The following is a 25,211-nucleotide window of genomic DNA, read 5'->3' as shown; positions in this document are numbered from 1 at the left end:
GTTTATTTCAAAGTTTCACAATGTTGAGAAATCTAGACAAACCTCAGGACTGCAAATCTCTCTGTAGATTCTAGGACCAAAATTTTGCACTTCTGAACTGGAGAAATTCTAGTATACTCATGGCTTATATATGGCCTCTTCATGGAAAGGGTTTTTCTAGCATTATTGAATTGAAATTTTAATCATTTAATTATTTAGGACACTGCTGGTCCCTTTCACTAGTGTAAGTTCCTATGCAAAAGCCTGAGCCCACTAAAATCAGTCAGAATCTCCTTGCCAGATCTTTAATTTTAATATACCAAAAGGCTGAGCCATGTTTATTTTGAGGTAATCCCAGTCAATCTTGTACATTTAGCTTGTGATTAAATATTTTGTATTCAGAATAAATGTTAGAGAATAAATGTTAGAGAACCTCAAGTATTCCTTTCTCATTCTATGTAATACTCTTTACTCTAGGCTGCTTATTGCACTGTAAATACTCTCCAGAGCTTAGAAAAGAGCTCTGGCTTCTGTGACAGCAGGCAGATTGCTGCATACGGCTTAGAGGATAGACAAGATGATGAAAAAAGTAAATGAGCTCAATTTTCTTGCTGCAGAAATATCACTGTTTTTCCATCCCACATCATAATGTTTTCAAGTTTGGTCTGTAGTTGGTCCAAGCTTCTAGCACAAGAAGACTGGGAATAGTGCTTTTCCACTGTGGATTTCAACTCATTGTTGGGAAAGGACCCTGTATGGTTCTTCCTTTTACACAGGCTGAGTATGTTAGGAAAAAATTATTACACTAGCAGCTTCTGAATATCTCTGATTTAATATTCAGAGTAATCTGAATATTTCTGATTTCTCGGACAGAAATCAATGTTTACCTTTTTCTCAGGAACACAGTCCCCAAACCACTATAGATGTCCGTGGTGCAAAACTTTTCACATTGGTCGATTCATTAAAACAGAAGCAGTCCTCCAGACAGCTCTGGATTTGGGGATTTTAATTAAAAAACTCCCCTTCTTATCTGTGACATGACTCTGTGAAGGTCTGAGGAAACACCTGTGTTATCTAGAGATGTGAGTATCCCCAAGATATTTATTGTCTTTCCTGCATTGGAAGTTGCACCTTCACAGCAGAGTCTGAGGAAGGGAATGTATGCCTACCCCTTGACTGCTCCAGCTCCACAATTCTGGCATGGGGTGAGAAGCTTCTGATGGCAGGGCAGAGCAGTGATTTCTGCTGCAGGAGCAAGAGATCAAAACTGATCAAGAACCCACACTACAGTTTTCACCCAGTGAAACAGTATCTATTCTACCCATATTCACAGTGTCCTTCACGCCTGTTTCTGAAGTCTTAGAAAAATTAGGTAGGCCAAAATCTTGTTCTATTTGTTCATCTCTGCTGTGGAATTAGGGCACCTAAGTGAGAGACCAATTTGTATCCCACAGATCTCTCTCTGTAATTACTATATGATTAAAAATTTTAAGATCTAAGATGGTAAGACTTTGCTAGACCAATATACCAATACATCTTACAAACCTATAATTCTGTCCCAAAAAGAAATCCAGTTTTTCAGCAAAAAACCCCTAACATTTAAAATGTTTTCGCTGCTTCCAGAAGAAGACAAATTTCACAAACAAAACATTTAGATTCTGAGATAAGAATCTTTTCCTTTTCCTTTCCGAACCTTTCCTTTTCGAACCTTCTCTTCCTGGAACCTTCCTGGGCCCTTCTCTTCCCTTCCTGGAACCTTCCTTTCCCTTTCCCGTTCCCTTTCCCGAACTGTCCTTTCCTGAACTTCTCTAAACTGTCCTTTACTTTCCTGCACTTTCCTTTCCTGAACTTTCCTTTCCTGAACTGTCCTTTCTTTTCCTGAACTGTCCTTTCCTGAACTGTTCTTTTCTGAACTTTCCTGCACTTTCTTTTCCTGGACTTGCCTTTTCTCAGCCATGATTTTTCTAATACCCCTGTAAACAATGTCCTGGCCATTTCTGACTAGATCTTGAGTCTGCCTCTGACATACCTGTTTCTCAAGCAGTGTTAAGAACTAGAAGCAACTCTGTTTCTAATGCTTCCTTCTTTCCCAAGCAGAGCACTGAAACTGACCATCATGTTGTTAATTTAACAGCTTCAGAAGGGAGCATGTAAAACCCCGTTTTGCAGGTGTATGTGAATGTCGGTCTGTTTCTCTATACCAAATTCATACTTCTAACTATGTCACCACTTGCTTGGGTTTTTCTTCTTATAGCACCCCAATTATAGGGGTGGTCATTCAACTTTTTAAGAGGGAAAACTGTAGAAAAGTTAATTAAAAAAGCTTCTGCAGGAAGTCAGTAAGAGAAGCAGGAGTTGAACTGCATCGATTTGGGCTATGCAGCTTTACCCTTGGATAATCTCATGTACAGGGGATTCTGCCTCCATGATGGCACAGTTTGCCATAATAGAAATTTAGAATTTCCTTTAATGAAAGTTATCAAAAAGCTTTTCAGAATCTGACAGTTTTGGAGAATCTCATGTAAAAGGGGCTTCTGCCTCCATGATAGCACAGTTTGCCATAATAGAAATTTAGAATTTCCTTGACAGAAAATTATCAAAAAGCTTTTCAGAATCTGAACATTTTTTACCATTTCTGATTCTCTCCTTTTGAGAGAAGTGCTTACTCATCTCAAGGGAAGAGCAGAGGGATAAGAGCAGTATGACTTTTAAAGTTATGCTTGAGGGAAACAATTGTTTTGAAGGACCAGCTTTTGAAGATAGTAATCCAGTTCTGGAGTTTCATTAAACATCTCCATACTCCTGACTGCACTTTTTCACTCCTTTAGTATTTAGTTGATTTATTTAGAAATTTCAGCTTGCAAACTTTCTGTCCGCATCTTACCACTCCTGTAGTATTTTCCATGGGAAAAAAAAAATCCAGGTCTTTGTTTGCAGCAGATTGACACTTTGGTAAACTGACAAATACATAGTCTAGAGATTTTAGCAACTGTTTAAAAATAGATACAATTTACACTGATGTTTCTGGTAAATAACAGAACTTACATACATGGGAAAGAAAGCCATCTTAAATATGAAATTCTGCATCATTTGAGTTATCTGTTTCCATAGTTAAAATCATGGGCCAGTTTGGATTGTCAAATACTGTATCTTGCTTTCTCTGAACTTACTTTCATCTCTCCTTGGTGACAGCTCTCTCAGCAGAACATTCAGTTGATGGTTGTTGCTTTGTGCTATTTAAGGCCTCCATGTGGCAGAGAAACAGGAGGCTGGAGTTTCAGGGATCAAGCCTCTATTGTAATTCACCATTTTTGAAAAATATATTGCTTTGGGCATTTTTACCAATGGATAAACAATTGTAGTACTATGAAAAAAAAGGAAATGTTCTGTTTCCTATAGAAGGAACATTTGCTCGTTGTCATACTGGTACTTTTTTCTTTTGTAATACCCTATCATTTGATCTACTGTAAAATAAATGTTCAGTTTCTGAGAGGAATAACAAACCTGTTCAGAACATTGATTCATTCAAGATTTTTATGAGAGACTCCAAAGAAGGCCAAGGTGCTGAAGGAGGGGATGTTCTTTTCTCACTGGGTTGTATTTTCACTGCTGAGTTGGTAGTGCAGAGTTCAGTGCTGCTGGAAGTGCTCTCTTTCAGGTGAAATAGAAAAGCAAAATGCTACACTGTTATTTGTCTGAGGAATACATCATTTCTGCTCCTGAAAACTTCAGTGACTAGCAAAGCTACACAGGTTGGCAATGTATTTTTCCCAGGAAGGTTGCATTTTAAGAATGTATGAAGCAGCTCTTAAAGCTGTAATTTCAGAATCTCATGGATCTTTTAAAACATAAATAGTGCTCAAACTATATGCGAAGAATAATTGCTATCAGCTGTCGTTGTTTCTCATAAGAGGTATGAACAAAAGAATCTGTAAAGCTATGTGTTCTTCTGTATGTCACATTTCTTAAGGTCTGTATTTCACTTTTAAAGTATTTTGAATATGGCATTCAGTATTAAAGGTTCCCAGTTATATAATGGAAAAACACCAGCTACCTTAAAATAGTTTTTTTTTTTCTGCAGTTATTTATATTAAGCCCTGCATATTTCAAATATTCTATATTTCAAGAACTAACAACAATGATGTAACAGACTTGGTAACACTACTGTACATCTAGAATATCTTGACTGGTATCTTTACAGCTGTTCAAAATCCACCTACAAATTTACACTAGTGTAAGTGAGATCTGACTTCAGCCTTGTATTTGTGTGTATGTCTGACTAAATTAGACACTAATGAAAATGTTGAAGATGGTGCTCCTTATAGAAAGGCTGGAGCCAGAGGAGCATTATAGACAGACGAACATAAAAAGAATAAGTGAAATAACAACCTGTGTATGATTACAGTGTTTATTTTTAAGGAGCCTCATATTCCCTAAAGAAAATGATTATTGTTCTGGACTACTGTAAAGTTTATGTTTTCAACCATAGTGTTAGACACTTTATGTGTCTAACAGCAAAAGTTAGTCACATACGAATCAAATATATTATCTGTCACCAGTATCTTGTTCTCTTTCAAGAATGCTCAATAAAGCTTAGGGAAAACCTGGGCATTTAAAAACTTCATACATTTCTATGGGTTTGAAAAATCAGGGAGTCATATAGTGGACTGATATTTTGCTGTGGTCAAGGGGGAAAAGTAAGTCAGAAATGCAACTATTCTGGCATTAGGTTATCTTTGCACCCCTTGGCTTCCAGGTCTGGCTGTGGAATGGTGGTGCTCCTGCTGGTGAATTAGTCGAAGTAGCCAAAATATAGAAGCTTTGTCTTCACGAACTTAGTTGTTCTGCAGTCTGTCTCAAAAAATAGTGGGAGTCTGTTTTCCGTTAGAAGATAGGGGATGAAAAATGGGATATTTGGTACTAGGCTGTGGTGCTAGCCTTCATCCTGCAAAAAGCACACATCCATAGAAGGACAGCAAGTAGAAAGAATGGTGGGAAATACAGGAGAGTAACCTCATGATTTTTACCTTTATCTACATCTTCCATGTTTCCATAACTCAATAGTAGTGCCTGGGCCTTTGAGCCCTCAGTAAGGAGTTAGAATCGTTGGGGTACTTAAAAGGCACAAATAACTATTCCATCACTAAAACAAAAGCATCCTGAGAATATCTCTGATCTAAGTTAGATGATCTGCTAATTTTATGCATAGCACACTAAAAGCTAGTCTCTGGACTGGTTTAGGTGTTTAAATACAACAGGGTGTTTTAATACAACAGAACAGAATTTTAGTTTCTTTTCAAATACAATTTGAAAAAATATCTGCACAGAAGTTCCAACTGTATTTGAATACAGTATTTGCGTGTAAATGTGTGTTTTACAGTAATTTTTTATTAACATTTATGAGGAATTCTGTTCATTCAAAGCCAGTATTTTTTCTTTTTAAACCTCAAATACTTGTAGAGAGGATTTCATCAGAATCTGTAATCACAACTAGCTCAGCCTACATTTATGTCACAATCTTAACCTCTCCAATTAATCTCACATGTGAATTCATTATTTAGAAAATGCTAGTCTTGTCTGAAGAAGCATCTCTTTTTTCAACTCCCCTAATGCAGCGCACCAACAATATTAAGGTAGTATTATACTGCATCATAGCAAATGGAAGGTGGTCATGCAAGTGTGGACACTTTTTAAAAATCCATCTAGATTTGAATAAAAGGTGATGAGATGTGATTTAGATATATATGCTATATATGTATGCATATACGTATATATATATGTATAGATAAAGATATACATACATGAATTTATATGTATATATCTGCAAGGTGCTGTGCAGCTCTTGTAGCTGTGATCACATGAGAACTGAGATTTGCGACAGTAGCATGAGGAAAGAAAAGACAAAAAAACCAAGCAGCCAGGAGCAGTGGAGCCAGTCAGTGCCGTGGCCCTATGAACAGCCATCTATGGCCATGGGGCAGCAGGTGCTGGCGCTGACAGGTGCAGATGGCGGGGATGCGTGACATTGCTGGGGACCCGCTCCCTGCTGGCTGCAGCCACATCATGCCAGCCAGCACCATCAGTCACTTGATGCTCCTCTCCCCCCATAGATTCCTGGGTGGCTGGCATCAGCAGGTGCTGCTGCCTTCTCCTCTTTCAGAGCCCAGGGAATGTGATCCCCTGCATTTAGGGCTGGTGTAAGAATCTTATGTCAGCTGCCCAGGGGGATATGTGGGTTTTCAGACCTTTTGAAACACGATGATGGATGGGAATAAGCCCAAAGGATGAGAAAATATCCTTAATTAGAACATCAGGAACTATTCAGATCTAAATTCTTCATTTAAAAACAGTATACAAGTGATGAACAGAAGTGTTTTGCATGTCCCAAGAAATAATTATGAATATAGGGAGGTATAAGTTTACACAGAATCACAGAATAAGCTGAAATGGAAAGGATTTACAAGGGTCATCAAGTCCAGCTGCTGGCTCTTGCACATCACAGACCAAGAATCACGTGATTCTTGAAGAATCACATGTGCCCAAGAATATTGTTCAAACACTTCTTGAATTCTGACAGCATTCACTTCTTGAATTCACAGCTTGGCACTGTGACTACTTGTCTGAGGAGTCTCTTCCCATGCCCAGACACCCTCTGTGTGAAGAATCTTTACCTAATATCTAAACTAAGCTTCCCATGACACCCCTTCAGGCCAGTTACTTGAGTCCTGCCACTGGGCACCACAGAGATCAGTGACTGTCCCTCCTCTTCCCCTCATGAGCAAGTTGTAGACTGCAACTTCTCACCTTAGTCTCTTCTTCACCAGCTGAACAGACCAAGTTCTTCAGCATGTATTTGCAGAAATTTTAATATAAAGCTTTAATGCTGGAGTCCTCGTGATTGTTTCTTTCAGAGAAAATCACAAAAATATATGTGGTTTAATTTAGCTGCTGTGAGATCTCTGAATCTGATGCATGCTCTTAATACTTAAAAAGCCATTGTCCAGTGTAATTTAAGTCAATGCTTAACACAAACGCCCCTGCAAGTTGGCAAGATTGATCATTAAAGAAAGAGATTTTGCATTATCTCTTTTAGAAAGCATGCAAACATCTGGAATCTTCCCATCTCCAGCCTCATCATCTCTCCAGAAGGGAGATATAGGCACAGCAATGTGCTACAATGTGTGTTCTCTGAGACAGATGAAAGGCATGCAAAGAGGCAGCAGGAGATGTGGTGGTGCTGACCAGTCTGCTCCAGGCTGCAAGATCGGCAGAGACAAGTCCTGGGGGCTCTGGGGCTGCACCAGGTGCACTGCCTTCCAAAGCTCCCCCATACCCAAGTTAGGTAACAGAGTTCTAGGTAACAATGAAGCAAAAATCCCACTATCCTAGTGCCCTTTTAAAAAAACAGATTTTGTTTGCAAAATATGGCAGAATATTGCAGACACCTTAGCACACAACAAGAGTGTGAGTGAAAGAGGATAGACTGAACTCTATAATCAGGTAGAGATCTCATGCCCTGATGAGCTTGCAGTACACATGTACTGTGTACTGTCAAATCCACTGTTCAATCATTTGTAAGCAGAGAGAAGCAGGTGTTACTGGCAAGCCAAACTGGGTTGTTTGGTTTCTCAGGAAGTGTGATTAGAGAAGGTATTTGAAGGTGATGAGAATAATCACTTGGCATGTGTAAATGAAAGGCAAATCCAAGCAGAGGTTTTGATGTAATGTTGTGAAAAGCATATTTATGTGTATTTTTTTGAAGAAGACATGCGTATGGTACCAGACAATGGAATTTTTTAATTTGAAACTTCAGTAAAGCAGTATCAAAAATATTAGCATGGGGTTATAAAAGTTCAGCTTTATATAAGCTCTGTAGCTTTTTTCAAAAGGCATACAAACCACAAAAGCATTTTATGATCTTTGAAAAAGAGGGAAGAAATGTTCAATTTTTCTGTATTACTGCTATACATTTTTGTGTGCATGGAATTTGTTAGATAACATAATTATAATAATGTTTTATGTTATTCTCCTAAATATACAATTAAAGTACATTAGTACCAGCATACTGGTTTATGTCCATTATTAAATGTGAAAATTTAAGAACTTTGTGTTAATGAACATAAAATTTGAGACATTAGTTACATGTAAGTTAGGAAATTCAGATGGGTAGTTCCCATAGCAACCAATCTCTTCCTCTGAGTTTTTCATTTCAGTAGAATCTTTCATTACTTGATTGCACCATAAATTGTATCATGCAATGTCATCCTAAAATTTCATCATAAGAGAGAAGAAGAGAGGGAGAGGGAGAGGGAGAGGGAGAGGGAGAGGGAGAGGGAGAGGGAGAGGGAGAGGGAGAGGGAGAGGTTTTCTTCATACAACACCTTCTAACTTAAATTTTTCTGTTGCACAGAGAACAAACTGGTGCTTAAATGAATCACTCCCATGTCCAAATATTCTCTGCTCTTTTGAGGGACCTCCATAAATTTGGTAGGGTTCTTTGGAATCATGGAATGACTATAAATGATAAAGCAGTTGAACATGTAGTCTGTCATTCCTTTGAAATTGGCTGTTGTCTGCCTTACCATGTAAATATGTGGGTCCAGCAAAAAGAATGGAGAAAAATACATTTATGGTGGCTAAAAGATTTACTCCATCCAGATACAGGAAAGAAAGTGCTAGTGAAAATGGAGGGCTTTTTCTGACAGTGAAATACAGTTTACTACATTGCAACTCTTAATTGACACTAGTGGATCTGTCAGTGAAAGATCATTGTGGTAGTTTCTAGTGAAATACAGTTTACTACATTGCAACTCTTAATTGACACTAGTGGATCTGTCAGTGAAAGATCATTGTGGTAGTTTCTAGACAACATAAAAGATATGGGAATTTTTAGAAATAGACTTTTAGTTCTGAATTTTTCCATACTGTAAAATTTGATTGCAGAAGAAGACCCAGTGAAATCATACTTTTCATCACACAAATGAAGATAGTGGTTAACCTAACCTTGTTAGGTCCTTGTTGCAGAGGATATCAAAAAGGAACATATTGGGCTGATTTGAGTCTTTTGGGAACTTCATCAGCTGACCTGGTCTTTAATTTGGCATCTATACTGTGAGCATTTCCAAGCTCTGGAGTGCTATGAGAAGCAGTTCCATGTCATTGCAATAGGCCAGGACTGGTAATAAGTTATATAGATTCTATTTATTTATATTTATAGAATGTTGATTATTATTAATTAAGAAACTTATTGTTTTTTCAGATAGTTATGATATAGTTGGAATTAATAGTCCTCTAATTTAAATACTATTAGTATTAGTTAACTAAGAACCTATTCTTTGGTAAACAAATTTCTACAATATATTTTACATGTTTACATTAATAGGTGTAGTAAGTTAAGAATTGTTTCTCATTCTTTTCTCTGCTCTTCTCACAGACTTTTCCCAAAACAGTACTTGGGAAAGTTGTGTTTCTCTCTGTGGTCAGAGAGCTGCTGCTACAGTTCCATAGCAGATAAACCAATTAAAAGGAAAGATGAACAAAGTAAATTACAAGATGGAAAAAAATAAAATAATTTCTAACCCTCTCTACTCATTCTGTTAAAGAGATGCTAAAAAAGACCAAAAAGAAATCTGGAGGATAAAACTGCCGAAACAGAGACTAGATTAGGAAAATTAAAGGCTTTTGCTCCTCAAAAGTCTTCAAAATTACAGTGATTTTCATTGTCTTGATAAAATCAGACCTGGATATTACTGCCACATTTTCTTTTGAGCTTCCATAATGATGATAAGTTTTGCATGAAATGAAATCAAACAGTTGTTTATACTCAGTTTTGCAGCAGTCAGCAGGTCACATATTAGCACTTCTCCTCTGAGATTCACAGAGCAGGATTTAGGCTAATTTCTGGCACAGCACGTTTCAGCCAAAGGTTGTTTTCCTTTGACCATTTTGTTTTTCATATGCCTTGGCTAATTTCAGGTTATTGGGGTCCAATATAATTACTTGATTAATTACTTGAAAGAAGTGGAGCTTTGGTAGTTGAAAAATAGCTTATTTTCTTTAAAAAATAACTGAAATTTGCCTTAGGGTTCTCTAGAATGCAATGCACTATACATTTGTGTTATTTTATCCTTTTATAAATTCCCAGAATAGTCATGAAATCTTTGGAAGCTAGCTGATCTCCGGGAGGATATGATAGGTCTGTTCTAGGGTTTGTAAGAGTCTATGACAAGTCAATGATAAGAAAAATCATTTCAAAATGACTGTAAGACTGTCAAAGACTCCAGAACCAGCTTCTTCTTTCAAGAGGTGACACTAAATAGAGGAGAGGAGGAAATATTTACACAAAGTCCAGAGAGCTTGTAAAAAAGGGTTAATCAGTTTGACACTGGTCAGCATCACTTTTACCTGTACTGTACAAACTTGTGTTGAAGCACACCAATAACGGAAAAAATGAAGGGAAAAAAAAAGAGAAGTTTAATGTGGTAGTTAATGACATGGAGGAAAGTAAAGTAATGAACAAAGTAATAAGATAGGGAAAACTAGTCTGCATGTTGAGGAGGCAGAGATAATCCTGATATATTCAGAGTCATTATTTCTGTCCTTGGTACAACTCATTACCTCAGTGCAGAGTTTAAGCACGTCACTTCCAGCCTGCTGTCCTCTCCAGAGGAAGACTTTGATGTGAACTTGTGTGTTCCTGACCCTGTGTAATCTACCAGTCTGTTCTTCTGTCTTTTCCCTTACAAGTTCATTTTTTTTTCATTGCCAAGCAAATCTAGTACAAAGGGAGGGGTCTCCAAGACAGTGAAATTCCAACAAGTTTCAGGAAAATGGTATGTTCTTGTGCACGAAAAGAGAACCAGAAATTACTCCCAGAAAGACTCCCAGCTGACGGCAGCATTTCAACCTGAGTTGTGACAAACAGAAGCAGCAAAGGGTCAGCAGAAGGATGGGTACTGAGAAGAGAAATCCCCAGAGACCCTTCCACAGGAGATCTTTTCTGCATATTGCACTTTACCCCAAAATCAAATTCACGGGGAACTCGGCATTAGTTCCAGCACTCGCAAAGCTAGAAGCCGTGCCTCTTAGTGGAAATAATATGTGGAAATTCCTGTTGCCTAGCCTTAACCCAACTCATTTAAATACTTCCTTGTTTTTGTTTGGGATTTCTGTAGTGTTTTCTAGATGGGGGTTAAGGGTTTGTGTCTGTATTTGTTTGATTTGATTTGAATTTTTTTGAGGTGTGATGGGAAGAGAGCAAGTGGTCTGCATTACTGAGGTTGATTTGCACCATCAGCCAAGGTACCAGCCAAAAGCACAAGACTGATTTTTTTTGCAAGGGAAAGGTTTACCTCTTCTCTTTAGGGCTAAAGTTAATTTTGGGTAGAATATTGACACAATTTATTACTTTTCATCTTGGCTTTTCTAGTGAAAATAGAGATTGCTTTTTCTCTGCCTACTTGGCAAGCATCCTGCTTTCTAAAGGTATGAAAATAATGTAAAAATAAATATCCATAAAAATACTTCTACAATGGGAGGGAATCCAGTCTGTTTGGAGACTGTTGCAAAACCTATGTTGGCTGCCATTGCCTTTCCTCTTCTGAGTGTCTGAAAGGTGCAGTGCATCCTTGAACCTCTACAAACCACCATAGCAACTGAGTGCTAATCATTTGCAGAACTTTAAGGCATTATGAGTATGCTGGGGGCAAGATGCATCTGCTTCTCCAGACACAGTCTTGTGAATTCAGCAGGATTTGTGAATGATGGGAGTGGGAAAGATTCAAAAGGCTACAAAGCATTCCTGTGGTTCTTCTCTTTTCATATTTCTTTTTGTCTGTTATCTCAAAGCCTGAAGTTGAGGAAGTAATTTAGTCCAGCTCACATCCACATCTGTCCTCAGAGACTCCGTAGGAATCAGCAGGACTCCATCAGTTTATCATATGAGCTCTGGAAATGGTCCCAAGTATGCTGATCTTGGTTTCATGTCTGGACAGCTTGATCTAAGTTTGAAACAGAATGTTTTATGTATTCAGAGGACAACTGTTTAATGCTTATGTGAAGAGAAGAATGTTAGTCGAGATTGCAATGAGACATTTTGCTTATACTATATCTTGTTGTGTCTATTAAATGTATTAAACAGCAGCAGTTGCAAAACCCTCTTGCTAATTGGGTTGTTTCAAGCTGCTAGCAGTACATATCATGTCGTATTATGTCTGTTCTGCTAACTGAACATTTAACATTTAAAAGATAAAAGAGCAAGGAGAGTGGAAAAAGGTGTAGGGAATTATTCAGCTTGTTTTAGCATCTCAAGTTTTTATTCAAATGGATTATAATTTTATTGGTGTTAAGGAAGTAGCTCATGAATTTGACTTGAAGTCTTTATAGATATGAAGTTTGAAAAGAAAGATCTACATTGGGCCAGCCTTTCCTAAATGCCCAAATCTGTTTCAGAGGTCTGCAAGAGGAGATTAGAAGGCTCAGATCTCATAGAACAGATCACCATCACTTTGCTTAGTGAATGAAAATGGAAGGTTCAGGGGTTTTTTGTTAGTATGAGAACACTAACATGGCATGACATTATAATATTTACGGGTAGTAACAGTAGTAAGCTGATCATCGTCATAAAAAATTAATTATGAAATGTACAATTCCTGAAGGAACAAAAAGCTGATACACAACCATTCTGAGAAGGCAAAAAGGTACCGGAGTATCCCACTCTGACAGACTGTGCACATTAGCCACTTACTAACAGACAAAATATGTGATATTTTCATTGTAATTGAGATTGCTTAGCCAGGTTTCAACACAGCATGGACTGCAAGCTAACTTTAAAAGTTTCTAGACAGCCAAGTAGACTTTTAAGAGTTTTTGAGTGACTCGTTCTTGGAGCTAAATATGAGAAATTGTGAATATATTTGCTTTATGTACTACTGCTTGTACTTGAGGAGTCCAGACTTTCTTCTCATATTCTTTTATCTTAATATAGCCTATGGCTGTTCTTTGGGGCTCTGTAAAGGTAGATCAGTTAAAGCCTTTTTGAAGCCAGACAACTGTTCTGAATTGCAAGCTACTGATTCAGTCCTGGTTTTAAGATTTTTCAACTCTCCTGTCTTAGTGATGATAAACATGGTTGCGTGTATTTGAGTAGCTAAACCTGAAATTCTTTCATTTTGACTTTTCACTAAGCATCTGTTTTAGCAGTGCTTTTTCCTGTGCATTAAGCTCTAGCCCTGTGCATTTTTAGCACTTTAAGTGTAGTCAATAAAAAGTAAACATCACTAGAAGCTCTTAATTGTTATTTCATAACCCTATCATCAACTCTGTCCTCCCTCTTGTCTTATCACAAGCATAGACTTAGGAACAACATTGCTAAAGTCCTTGAATTCTATTTGGGTAGTTATTCTTCCTCTGTGAAGAAATGGATTCCTAAATTTGTTGCAGGTTCGTTTCTTTTTCCATTTGCTTCTCCTGCATCTTCCCTAAAAGAAAATAGGAACATCAGTGTATTCCATAGTGAACTATAAATAAATATATTAAGTTTGGTTTATGTTAAAATAAATTGCATTCTGTGTTTAGTTTAAACCCTTAATGCTGTGGGATATGGGAATCATGAGGCAGGGGACATACTAGCATAGGCACTAACTTTTTGTTAATTACCAGATTAATTCTTTATTGATTTGTACCAGCTTCAGAAGAATGAGGTCTTGTATGGTCCTCACTCATTACTGGAAACCACACATCAGTGTGGTGGATCATTAGTTACTTTCTTTCCTTAAAGCATAATTTAACATTTTTCTATGATGAGCAGTTTGTGTTTCTTTAACACTGCTGAGTCTTTCTTGCAGCCCATGTCAAGGATTGAACTTCCCAAATTATGTATTTCAGACATTAAGAAAGAAAGGACTTAATGGCTGTGACAGTCCAGACCCTGATGCAGATGATTCAGTAGGTCACAGCCCTGAGTCCGAGGACAAGTACAGAAAACTTAATGAAGATATTGATCTAATGATCAGCAGGCAAAGATTATGTGTAAGTACTCTGAGCTACTTTTCATTTTTTTTACTTTCTGATATTTCTCTGAATCTGGCAGGCATTGCACAAGAAAGAAAACAAAGCTTGTGAAAGCCCTGATCCTGACTCCTCTTATGCTCTCACCCCACGCACTGAAGAAAAATACAAAAAAATTAATGAAGAATTTGATAATATGATCAAGAGCCATAAAATACCTGTAAGTACCAAAGGTTAGATGGCTGTCTGCTGATAACTGACGCAGTAACAAATCATAACCCTTTCAGTTCTGGCTTCTTAAGGAAATAAATTCAGCTAGAAAGAGGCTTTAATAGCCAAATATATAACTAAGCACTGTGGTGAGAAAATTTCACACGGCATATTTTTCTTTCAAGTCTCTAACTCTGACACACAGATGAAGCCTATTATGGGTGAAACCTACAGAAGGAAGTGAAATATATACATATGAACTATAGTCACTTAATTTACAGAAGTGTTTTACTACACCACTTGCCAAAATTATACTTAAAAAATAACAGTGGAAATTTTTCTCTGTGGACAGGCTAACAAATTGACAGAATACTTTCTGTGGCAATATAGAAAAAACAATGTAAAACTGAAATTGCTTTATATATAGTAATTAGTGTGTTTAGTATGTGTAACTTCAATTCTTCATTGTTTCTGCTAAATTCAGTTGCAGCACTGAAGGGTTACAGCTTCTTGCTCGCTGCAGAGAAACAGAGTGCATGAGAGCCTCATGGCAGGTCTCAGACTTGTTTGTGAGTTGGAGTGATTTTATAGCTTTATCAGAGAATTTGCTTTGACCTCATCAGCATTATTTTAATGCTTTAGCATGAGCTAAATTTTTATTTAACCGAGTCAAAATTTCTAACAATCAGTCATATGCCTTGCCAGATATCTAAGAGAAATAACTCTGCATGTCCTATTTGTTTTGCACGAGACATACAAAGGATGAATTATTTGTCATTATGTTTAATATTACATTTTTAAAGATGACAAATATGGAAGTTTGGAAGTTATATTTGATTGGTATTCCTAATGTCTGTGGAAAGCAAAGTAGGAAACCAAATATTTGCATAGACCTAAAGAAGCATTTGAATTTGCATAGATAACTTCTTATTTCGAAAAGACAAGAAAAAGAGATAATTTGTATGTGTTCATTTGTCATTCCCATACAAAGGTATCATGGTTACCTACCAGAAATGTTGTCTGGATACCCAGAATGCACAGTGTCTTGTGTACTGTTAGTCAATTGCACATACAAAATCTGATAACTAAGATGAGGATACTTCTTAAGGAGGCTCAGATTCTGTCTCAAGCACTCTTAAGTGTTTCTGTTTCTCTTTCTATTAAGTCTCAGCAGAAGGATTTTTCACTCACGGTAATTAAAATTTGAAGAAGTTCTTACATCAGGCAAAACTATTTTGGAAAAATATAAGAACACTAAATAATACTTTCCCAGAGACTAGAAAAGCACCAAATTTGATAAAGTAATATATAAAATGAAAGATGAAGGGTACCAAACATGTATGTAGAATCTCAGGGAGGAATACAGAACTATCCCATTTTTTTTTACCTCCCTTTTTATTTGCTTCCTTTGGAAAGCTATTTTTCTCAGAACAAAAAAGCTCTAAAGCTGTCACTATTAATTTGGTTTCTCAGGATACAACTCAGCTTGACAAGTGATGACTGCAGTATTTAGGTAGACTGTTATAAGCCAAACTGCTTAACCCTTTTTCACATCAAAATCTCACCAATTGTCACTCTTTCATGCTGTTTCTCTTTCAAGGATGACTTGGCTTTTTCAAATCAAACTGACAGAATTTTCATCAAGCTACTTTTCTGCCTTAAAAATATATTTGGAATGATCCTTCAGAACATCTATTAATCTCATGCTACTTGTTTCTTTTCTTTCCTAACAAAACAGGTCATATAACAGGTTATAATCATCTGAAATCTTAAGACATTAAAAAAAACCTAGGAAAAAAACTTCATTCCCATAGTAGTGAGTTCTATTTCTTTCTTTACCTCCATAAGCATTTGGAAAATTGTCTTTTCTGTAAAGTGAGGAAATGTATAAGATTTAGAAACCAGACAGTTAATCTGAGCATGGTACATCAGTTTTGTTTTCCCAAAATCAATGGAATTTCACTCCAATTGCTTTCATTTAATATAACTTTTTGATGTCAAATATAGTCCTACTTCAGGAATTAATTGGTGATTCCCACCTTTCAGGAGGTGATGAGGTGCAGTGTATTAATCTTTTTGTGCAATTACTTCAGAGACACTTCAGAAATATAGAACAGCAAAATGTTAGCATTTTTTCATGTAAGACAGAGTAGTCATCCTCTGACTACATCACAAGCTGATCTCAGGGCCTCTGTCATCCATCCAAGCTGCTTACCACAATAGGAAGAAACAGTACATATTCTCTGGTAATGTAATAGAAACTCCTTCTCTTGGCATATGCTGAGATGCAATGGGCAAGATCAAGATCACAACTTATACTTAATGTAAATTTGTAACTATCTGGTTTTATATATAAATATTATGTATTGTATAAAGTAATATCCTTAACTGGACAAATCAGAATAACTAAGACAGGGAGGATATATTCATTTACTTGTGATTATCAAAGGTAGCCAAGAAAATTGGGGAGAAGAAAGCAAAATTAATAATAAAGTCACTAAGTCTCTAAATCACTACTTACAGAATATATAAAAAAATGCATTGCCTCTGCCTGGTTTTGGAACATAAAAAAGTTGCTGCCAAATAAAAACAACATTGGCTTTTGTTCCTAACAGCTAAGCCCAATAATGTTTCCTCAGATAATTTTCTGAGGATAAGTATTCATATTGTTCTAAACCATCTGATAAAAATTAGACACATATTTGTAAATTCGTAAGAATGATGAAAGCAGAGGAGACAGAAATAGCCCACTAGAAGGAAGCTATAAGCATCTCTGTCTCTAAATAAATGAAGGCCTCATTGAACACGGGGAGATAAAACCAATACTCAACACAGAATGTTTGGCCTATTAAGTTCCAAGGAGGTTAAGTGTCCAACACTTTGTTTGGCAACATGTATCATAACATGTGGAGTGAGCATCCAACACTGTGTGCTGTACACTGGCAGTATCGTCTCTGGTGAGCCATCTGCCCTCTTTGGCAGTGGTGTCCAAAGGAGAAAAGACAAAGGAAGGGGGAAAATTAGGCAAAATGTGGCAAACTTTATACACATGACAGTGTTGACTTTGTCTATATTAGAATTAGCAAAAAAAGCAGAAAACATACTAAAGCAGCATGAAGTGTGCTTATCTCTGAGGTGAATTTTTTGAACAGTCCCCATCGGGCTTTTGGTACCTTTTGATGCCAAATAACATTCTCCCAGACAATTTCTTCATTTCATTTGGTTGTTAGTCCAGGCCAGGTACAATTCTCAGTTGTCGGTCTACATGTAGTCATAGATTTTTTGAAGGTGAGAAAGCTTAATGGTATGGACATGAATTGTTCTGTGGCCTCACATGGCCTCAGTTCCTCCCTAGCTCCTATTAATATATATATATATTACAAAAGTTCATCAGAAACTTTAAGGTCCATCAGGCTGAAATGGAATCAATATGAACCATGGGGAATCTGCAGGACATTGCAGTTCTTTGTGAGGAATTTGTAACACTAATAAAGTTAGACAGAGATCTAGAGAACTGTACCTAGAGATGTAGTATTTAATACTGATGTTTATCCAGCCAAACTTCTCTAACTTTTGACTGTGGTGAAGAAATAAAAACTACTGTATTTCAGATATAGTATATTGTGCTGAAAAACAGAGAGTAAACTAACTTTGCCCTTATAAAATTGCCTATGAAGTGCTCTGTAACCAGATGTAAGTTGATCCTAATAGTTGGTAAAATGACAAAAATTAGACTTTTCATAAGGAAATTAAATAATTCAACTACTTTAAAAAATACTTTTTAAATGGCAAAATGAAAGCTAAGTAACAGTTTCACTTGACAAGGGAGACTGACAGCTTAGGAGCTACCAAGATTGGAGCTCTTTTGTACAAATGTAGAAAAAGAAGAATCTTGAACAGTTTGGTTTGTACATGGAAGGAAGAACATAGTAGTTAAAAGAAACAAACTTTTAGAATTCTGGCAAGACCTTCTGTTTTGCATTTGTACAGGTGTTTAAGTTTAGATAACAGAAATTTAGATTAGGAAAAGATATTAGGAAAATAGAGGCAATGATAGTCTCTACCCAGACTCAGAAGTAGACTTCATAGGTCTTGTGACAAAGGGTGACAAAAACTTTATGCAGTGTTCTCTTGATGATGACAGTCAATGCAAGATGGACTGATACTCAAGCAGGCAGGTCCACAGGCTCAAAGCCACCAGGTAGAGAGAACTCCATTGCAGCCATGTATGTTGCAATAATCAGAAACTTCATGTTGGCTTATTCATGTCTCACATCAGGCTGTAATTGGGACTTAAACATGGAGAGCTCAAACAATGACTTCAAATTCTACAAACAGTCATGTGCTTCTGACTAATATGGGATTTAGGAATGTTTTGGGTCCTTCTGTGGCCAATAAAAAGAATTACTTGCTTCAAAACATATCTTCAAGCTGATCAAATGTTTCAGATTATGCTATGTGACTCTATTTCCAAAGAGCTTAGACCTGAGTCATAAGGGTGCAGATTACATGTAGATTCTTAAATCTGTAGATTAGATGTGGAACATGTGGATTCCCAAAACACCTCACCTTCCTTTCCTTCCTCTACGTAAATCAATCAGCTGTATGAAAAATACAGCCATGGGAGTGCATTTCATCTTCTCAGCAAAAGGAAGGAAATTCCCATGTCCCCCCAGGATGGGGAGCAATGCCAGCAGGTTCATCTACTCAACTACTGTTGCTATGGTCATCTCTCAAAAAAAGGAGAGGGTATCAGAGCTAAATTAACACTTCAAAATAGTTCAAAGGCATTTGTATAGAGTATCCTTAACATGATACCCTGAAAATCTTGCTCTTTGTGCTTAGGCAAAATAATTCCTCTATATTTAGACTAACATTTTCTCTGCCCCTAGAGAGGACCAAGAAAGAAAAAAAAAAAACAGCCCTAAGAGATAACTGTAATTTGATGGATAGTGTTGTAATACAGAGGGCATAGAGACATGGGTGACACAAGGTCAGGGTGCCTCAGTTGACCGATAAGCAGTTGATATGTCCCGCTCTCCTCCTAGGTCCTTGAAGATATACCAGTACTATCAGCTGCCAACAATAAAATTAAAACCTTTAATTTCCTCCCTTGGAATATGTCTACTTCAAAAAAAAATTTATGTGTTTAAGCTCTTTTTTGAAGTATATAAGATTGTAAATGTTAGAAATCTTGCAAATTGAGGGGTACTTGGCCTGTATTCACATATTGAATATTTAAAATGCTGTCAGGTAATTCTGAAAAAGTTTTTCTGATCAAAAAGGCAAGAAAATAATTTTTAAAGCAAATAAATTAAATGCAGATTTCTAATGTAGTTGTAACTTTTATAGAAATTCAAGCAACTGCTACCCAAGGAACCCCAACCAACAAACTCACAACCAGCCAAGGAAACCTGAATTGAGCTTCCTAGAAGCAAAATGAGATATGCATCTCCTCACAACCTCTGTTGTACCACACCTCTGTTAATGTGGTACATTATTTGCCTTTTTGTTTTTTAAAGCATTCTTGCAAAGGGAAGTAGCTCAGCAGGAGGTCTTGCCATTAGGTAGGAAAATAGGATAATGAAAAGGCATCACTAAACACCACCGCCATCCCCCAAAAAATTGCCCACAAAGACTAGTGTGTACCTAAATTTCTTCTAATTGATAGCTGTCCCTGCAGAGAACTTAATTTTTTTAAGCCCTTTCAAGCTAAGATAGAAACTCATTTTAAAAATTATTTACTGTATTGGTGTCTTTTATGTGACTTGGGATTTGGGATCATTCTGGTTGCTAAAGAAACACAAGCTGAAATTAGAGCCTTGCCTTTTATATTCTATCCCTTCCAATTTTTTTCCATGTGATGAAGTCACCATCGTCATGTAACTTTGATCTTGCAGTAATCTATGACACTAGATTAAGGTGGCAAGTGAACAATTAGGACTTCAAAGAATGAAAGAAATAGAAAATCATGCTGCATGAGACAGAGGTTTGTTTTAAACAACAAAAAAAGTAGAAAAAAACAAAAAATTCTTTCCACCTCTTATGAAATAAATGTGCAAACTTCTTTAAAGGAAGATGGAATCATTACTTGAAAAATCATATTTAAAAGACTTGGTAATTGTTTTGATACTCTTCTCTTGAGTCTTAGAGGAAGGGGGTAAGTACAAATATTTTAATCACCAAGTACAAAATATTTGAACTAAATATAGAGCAACTGCACTTAAAGGCTGTTTCAGTTTTGTATTATTCTCTTATTTGTTTTCCATTTTTGTTTGTACAGGCTGTTCCACCACCAAACTTTGAGATGCCAGTTTCTATCCCAGTGTCCAGCCACAACAGTTTGGTATACAGTAACCCAGTCAGCTCACTGGGAAACCCCAACCTGTTACCACTGGCTCATCCTTCTTTGCAAAGGAATAGCATGTCTCCTGGTGTGACACATCGGCCTCCAAGTGCAGGTAACACAGGTAGGCTCTGTTCAATCCCATTCCTTCAAATGCTCTGCTCTCAGCTCCTTGGGTCACTTTAAATTGTACCCCAAGAAAAAAGAACTCTCTTTTTAACAGTCACAAGAGCTTGTCCAAAATTGCTGTGTCAAAAAATCAAGAGAAAAAAAAAAACCACCAGCAAAAAGCTCATAAAAACCATAAAAACAAAACAAAACAAAACAAAACAAAACAAAAACAAAAAAACAAAGGAAATCAGTGAAGTCAATAAAGTCAATAAAGGACAGAAGGGCAGACAGCATGCTTTTTCCTAAAAAGACAGCTTATCTACGTAATTCATGCAAGAGCTCATTACAACATAAAGCAGGGAAGGAAATGTAGCCAATGCAAAAACATTGAAGTAAATCAGTACATTCATTACTTAAATAATCAATCTACATCCTAAATGAAGAATTTATTTTTATTGATTCATTCATAAGCTCCTTGATGGGTTAATGTTAGTTGTGCTCTGTACTTCAGTGCTTTACATAGCAAGGGGTTGTAGTTTGTTCTGGCGATGATGAGAGCTCATCTCTGATGAGGGTAAGTGGGGATTAGGTTGTTTCAATCTGTCTGCCTCCGGCAACATCAAGATCTTGAAGTATACCAGGTTCAAAGAACCATTTGAGGTCTCCAAGTGCTAAGAGAAGTTTTAAAAATCGTTAGTGTGAATGTCTGTGAAAGGCTGAGGAAATTAAAATCTATGTATATGTATTTATTCTGAGTTACATTCTTCTCCAGGAATCTTCAGCCTCTTCCTCCCAGTCCTTTCCTTTTCTGACTAGCATTCAACTAAAGATAGTTTTCAAATGAAGGAGTACTATACATATCTTTTAAACATAATTTTTCACATGCTGTGGAAGCATGAAACTAAAATAAGGAAATTATGGGTACTCTGTATTTTGTTTGTCCTTGAAAGGCAAGTGTCTTATACAGGTAACATTAAACACCATGATTTCATAATTATGGGCCTGATTCAACTGCGTGTTGAAGTCAGAGGAAAGAAATGATGGGTGCTACAACAGGGTGATTGAAAGTAGAGAAAGTATTTTGAATGTTTGAGTGTTGTAATTTATTGTGCTCATTTACATTTCATTTCAAACCCCTAGGTGGCCTGATGGGTGGGGACCTTGCAACCGGTGCAGGCACCAGTGCAGGTAAAGAGAGGAGAATTTATATTTGTTTTTCCAAGTGAATAAAGCTCAAACTTTAAAACTCAGAAGCTGAGTACTAAAATAGCTCCCTTTTGGAGAGGGGATAGTAAAAATCCATTAGCAATTTTTAATTCGCTCAGCTAGGTTGTGGAGCATTCACTGATATTTGTGCTTCTCTTATTAGTAGAAAGAGACTTGTTTTCCAGCAGCATCAAAAGTCTTGCAACTCAATAAATTCCACAGAAACAAGTGGTTGATTTCCTTCACGTTACCCTTTCCATAAAAACTGTTGGGTACATTGCTTTGCCTTGTTCAAAAAACACTCCTGGTGGAGTCAGCGTGAGAAACTTTGATCCTTTTTGCATCCTGGGAAAGTCTGCCATTGACTTGAGTGGAATTGGGGCTTCATTTTATTAATTTAAGCTTGAATAAAGATTTTAATTGTGAGTTGTTCATTGTACCTCAATGTACTGTGTGTAAACCCTGCTCTTAAGACATCTCTGGTCAGCAAAAATTTCAAACCCCTGCTCTTAAGACCTTTACTAGTCAGCAAAATGTGCTAGCATTTACTTAAATAATTAGTAATGAACTTCAGCTTTGCCATATGTATCTGCTTAACTGCTTAACTGCTTTGATACACAACAGGTAAAGGATTTTCAAAATACCCAGGCAGAGAAAAAGATAAGCCATTTAGTCCTGCTCCCTTAGAACTACCAAGAACTGTACTCGCTGAGATCTGTGGTATCAAGGCAATGTTGTCAGAGTAGTCCCCTTTGCTCAGTAAACTCAGTGATTTGTTAGCAATATCAGCAATGTTGCATTATGACAAATACAGATTACAAAAGACAATGGCAAAGTTACTTTTTCTGTTTGAGAACATGTATGTTCATTGAAAACAAATGAGTGGTAAAGCATGATATTTTGCTGGAGTAACTGCTCTCAGGGAGAATTGTATGGAGAAATCGTTGGAAGATCCATTTTGTGCACCATAAATCAAAGCTGATATAAATGGCAATTCCAATATTTTCTTTTAAAATCACTTATAAAGAAATTTTTTATATAATGTTTTAGGATTTTTCTCCCTAGTCCTTTCTCAGCCTGAATTAGGGATCTCCACTCCCCTTTTATTTTCACATATAGATGAGTCACAGATATTTGTGTGTTGCATTAAGAGCACAATTAGAATTGCACAGCCCTGTACCAGAAAGGCAGTTTCTGGTACATATACTAAAGCTTTAGGGAGTCATTTTGTGCTAATTTTAGAGTAGGGAAGGCAGACCATTGAAACTTCACTATAAGTCTCCTTTGTTCTCAAAAAAAAAATTGTGACAGAAAATTATAGTTTTGTTCATTGTCCCCTGTTAACCTCTGAAACAGAGCTAAAGAAATATTCATTCTGCAGTGTTAACATTTCATCTTACTTTTAAGCTTGATCAGAACTTCAGGAACAGCAGTAAAGGGATGGACATAGGAATTATCTTCTTATTAAGGGGCTCCCTCTCCTGGCTCAATTAGAAATATCATCACCTCATTACTAGTCTCCCATTCCTTTAAATAGATGCTGAAAAGCAGTTAGTAGAGAAAGCAGTGTGTTATTTTAAAAGAGGGACATACTAAAATAAAAATTCATCTGCATGTGCGTTTCTGTTAATAATCCTTGGTCTTAATAAAATCTGTGTATCACTACACCAGCTGAAAATTTATATTCTTTCTAAATATGTGGATTTTTGGAAATATATTAAAAACATATTTAAGCATAGGAAGACAATGGTTTGATCAAATAAAAAATTAAGGACGTAATCAAAAATTAAGGACTTGCATTAAGCCCTCAAGCAATGCAATTTTGGAGTAAACAATTTATTTGAGGGGAATATATATAAGGAACATTGCTAAGACTACATCATAAATATTTAATTACAGGAATAGTCTTTGTTCTTTATTGGAAAATAAAAGTTTTAAATGTCATTAAAGAAATGCTTTCTAAATCTCTTTAAAGTAGAACAATAGGAAGAATTAGATAAAGGGCTGTAGGAGGATGGAACGGTCGCTATAAGGTTCAATCCTCTGTCTTAGTTGTATCATTCTACAGTGGCACTATTTTGGACAGTCATCTTTCTTTAAGGTGAAGAATTAACATCAAAAGTTCTCTTTTTTCATCATTTTTCACAAGAAACAAAAACCTGTGTGTTTTCTTCCATCTGGCATCTCAGAAGCTGGTGGCATGATCATCTTTGGTTTCGTATTTCTGGCCAAATTAGAACCTTCTGTATTTGCATTTTTCCACAATGTGAAAAAATAGCATATATTCAAAATAATATACTCCAAGGAAAAGAGTCTAAATAGTTTCATTTCTGCCACTATAAAATGAAACTACTTTTTGTTACTAGCACCAGACCTCAGTTTGTGCATTACTTCAATAAATTGCACCAAAATAAATTTCATTATTACTGCAATACCAGAAATGGAAAATGATTATTTAAGACAGTGTTTAAAGAAGTTTTTTTTTCATTGGTTTGGATTATTTCAAGTAGTAACCCTGGAATCATCCACAATTTACCTTGGGAGTTAACCTAAGACATAAATATAACTTAGTAAGCTGACAACTTCTTTATTATATTACACAACTAATTACTATGTATAGTATTTTTAAGGTAAACCAAGGTTGTCTCAGATTTGTAAGAGTAAATTTGTTCTCAGCTAAACACTGATTGAGTAGTTTCTATCACATGATAGTAGCAAATGCCTACAAAATTGATCTTCACATTCTGTATCATTGCTAAATTACAAATACAGCAATGTCTTTGGCACTGTTCTCTCAAAACAGAGCCTTTTGATTGAAAGACAGAACAAGCACTTTTTGAACCCTAATAGACATACTCTAAATCCATTTTCATTTACTGCATAACTAATATGAAGGCTAAGTGATGTGTCTACCTGTTTACATAATAGACTACGTGAAGTTCTTTTAATTTTAACAGACTGTAGTCTTTAACAAAACCTCTTAAAGGCAACGTGAACACAAATAAGTGCCTGTGAAGTTTTAGTACTGTCAAATATCTTAACTCAATTTTTTCTTCAGTGGCTTATTCTTTATGTTGAAAGTTTGATAGAAAACTAATTTTTTTCAATAGTTTTAAAGCTTTAAAATAGAACAGTATTGGGGGATGTCTTTCTTTGCATCTCTAGTTTGAACTTTTGATTTTCGAAGTGAGTTCTCCTTTTAGACTGGGTTCTGTTTTTCCTTTGGTATGGCTTTCAGAGAAAGACATTTTGTATTTCGTAATAAAGTTTTCCTTTTAATGGAATGAGCCAATTTAAATCAGCGGCATTTCTATAGACTTAAAACAACTGTAAATAATATAATCAAAGGAAA

At 36.3% G+C, this 25,211-nt stretch overlaps 1 protein-coding gene across 11 annotated transcripts in view; it reads left to right on the top strand.

The window, feature by feature from the left end:
• MEF2C (myocyte enhancer factor 2C) overlaps nt 1-25,211 on the top strand; it is a 117,030-nt gene that overhangs the window by 70,961 nt on the left and 20,858 nt on the right. For 7 of the 11 annotated variants that reach the window (XM_064735440.1, XM_064735441.1, XM_064735434.1 and 4 more), the window contains 3 exons: nt 13,864-14,007; nt 20,480-20,666; nt 21,794-21,841. In XM_064735440.1, coding sequence (XP_064591510.1) covers nt 13,864-14,007; nt 20,480-20,666; nt 21,794-21,841 — 379 coding nt within the window. Of the gene's footprint in view, nt 1-13,863; nt 14,008-14,068; nt 14,207-20,479; nt 20,667-21,793; nt 21,842-25,211 lie in introns of all 11 variants that reach the window. The other 4 variants (XM_064735437.1, XM_064735444.1, XM_064735439.1 and 1 more) reach the window with 2 other exon arrangements.

Source organism: Zonotrichia leucophrys, chromosome Z (genome assembly GCF_028769735.1).
Source record: "Zonotrichia leucophrys gambelii isolate GWCS_2022_RI chromosome Z, RI_Zleu_2.0, whole genome shotgun sequence".
Classification (NCBI taxonomy): Eukaryota; Metazoa; Chordata; class Aves; order Passeriformes; family Passerellidae; genus Zonotrichia; species Zonotrichia leucophrys.
The sequence above is the reverse complement of the archived record's forward strand: the minus strand, read 5'-3'. Positions and strand labels throughout refer to the sequence as shown.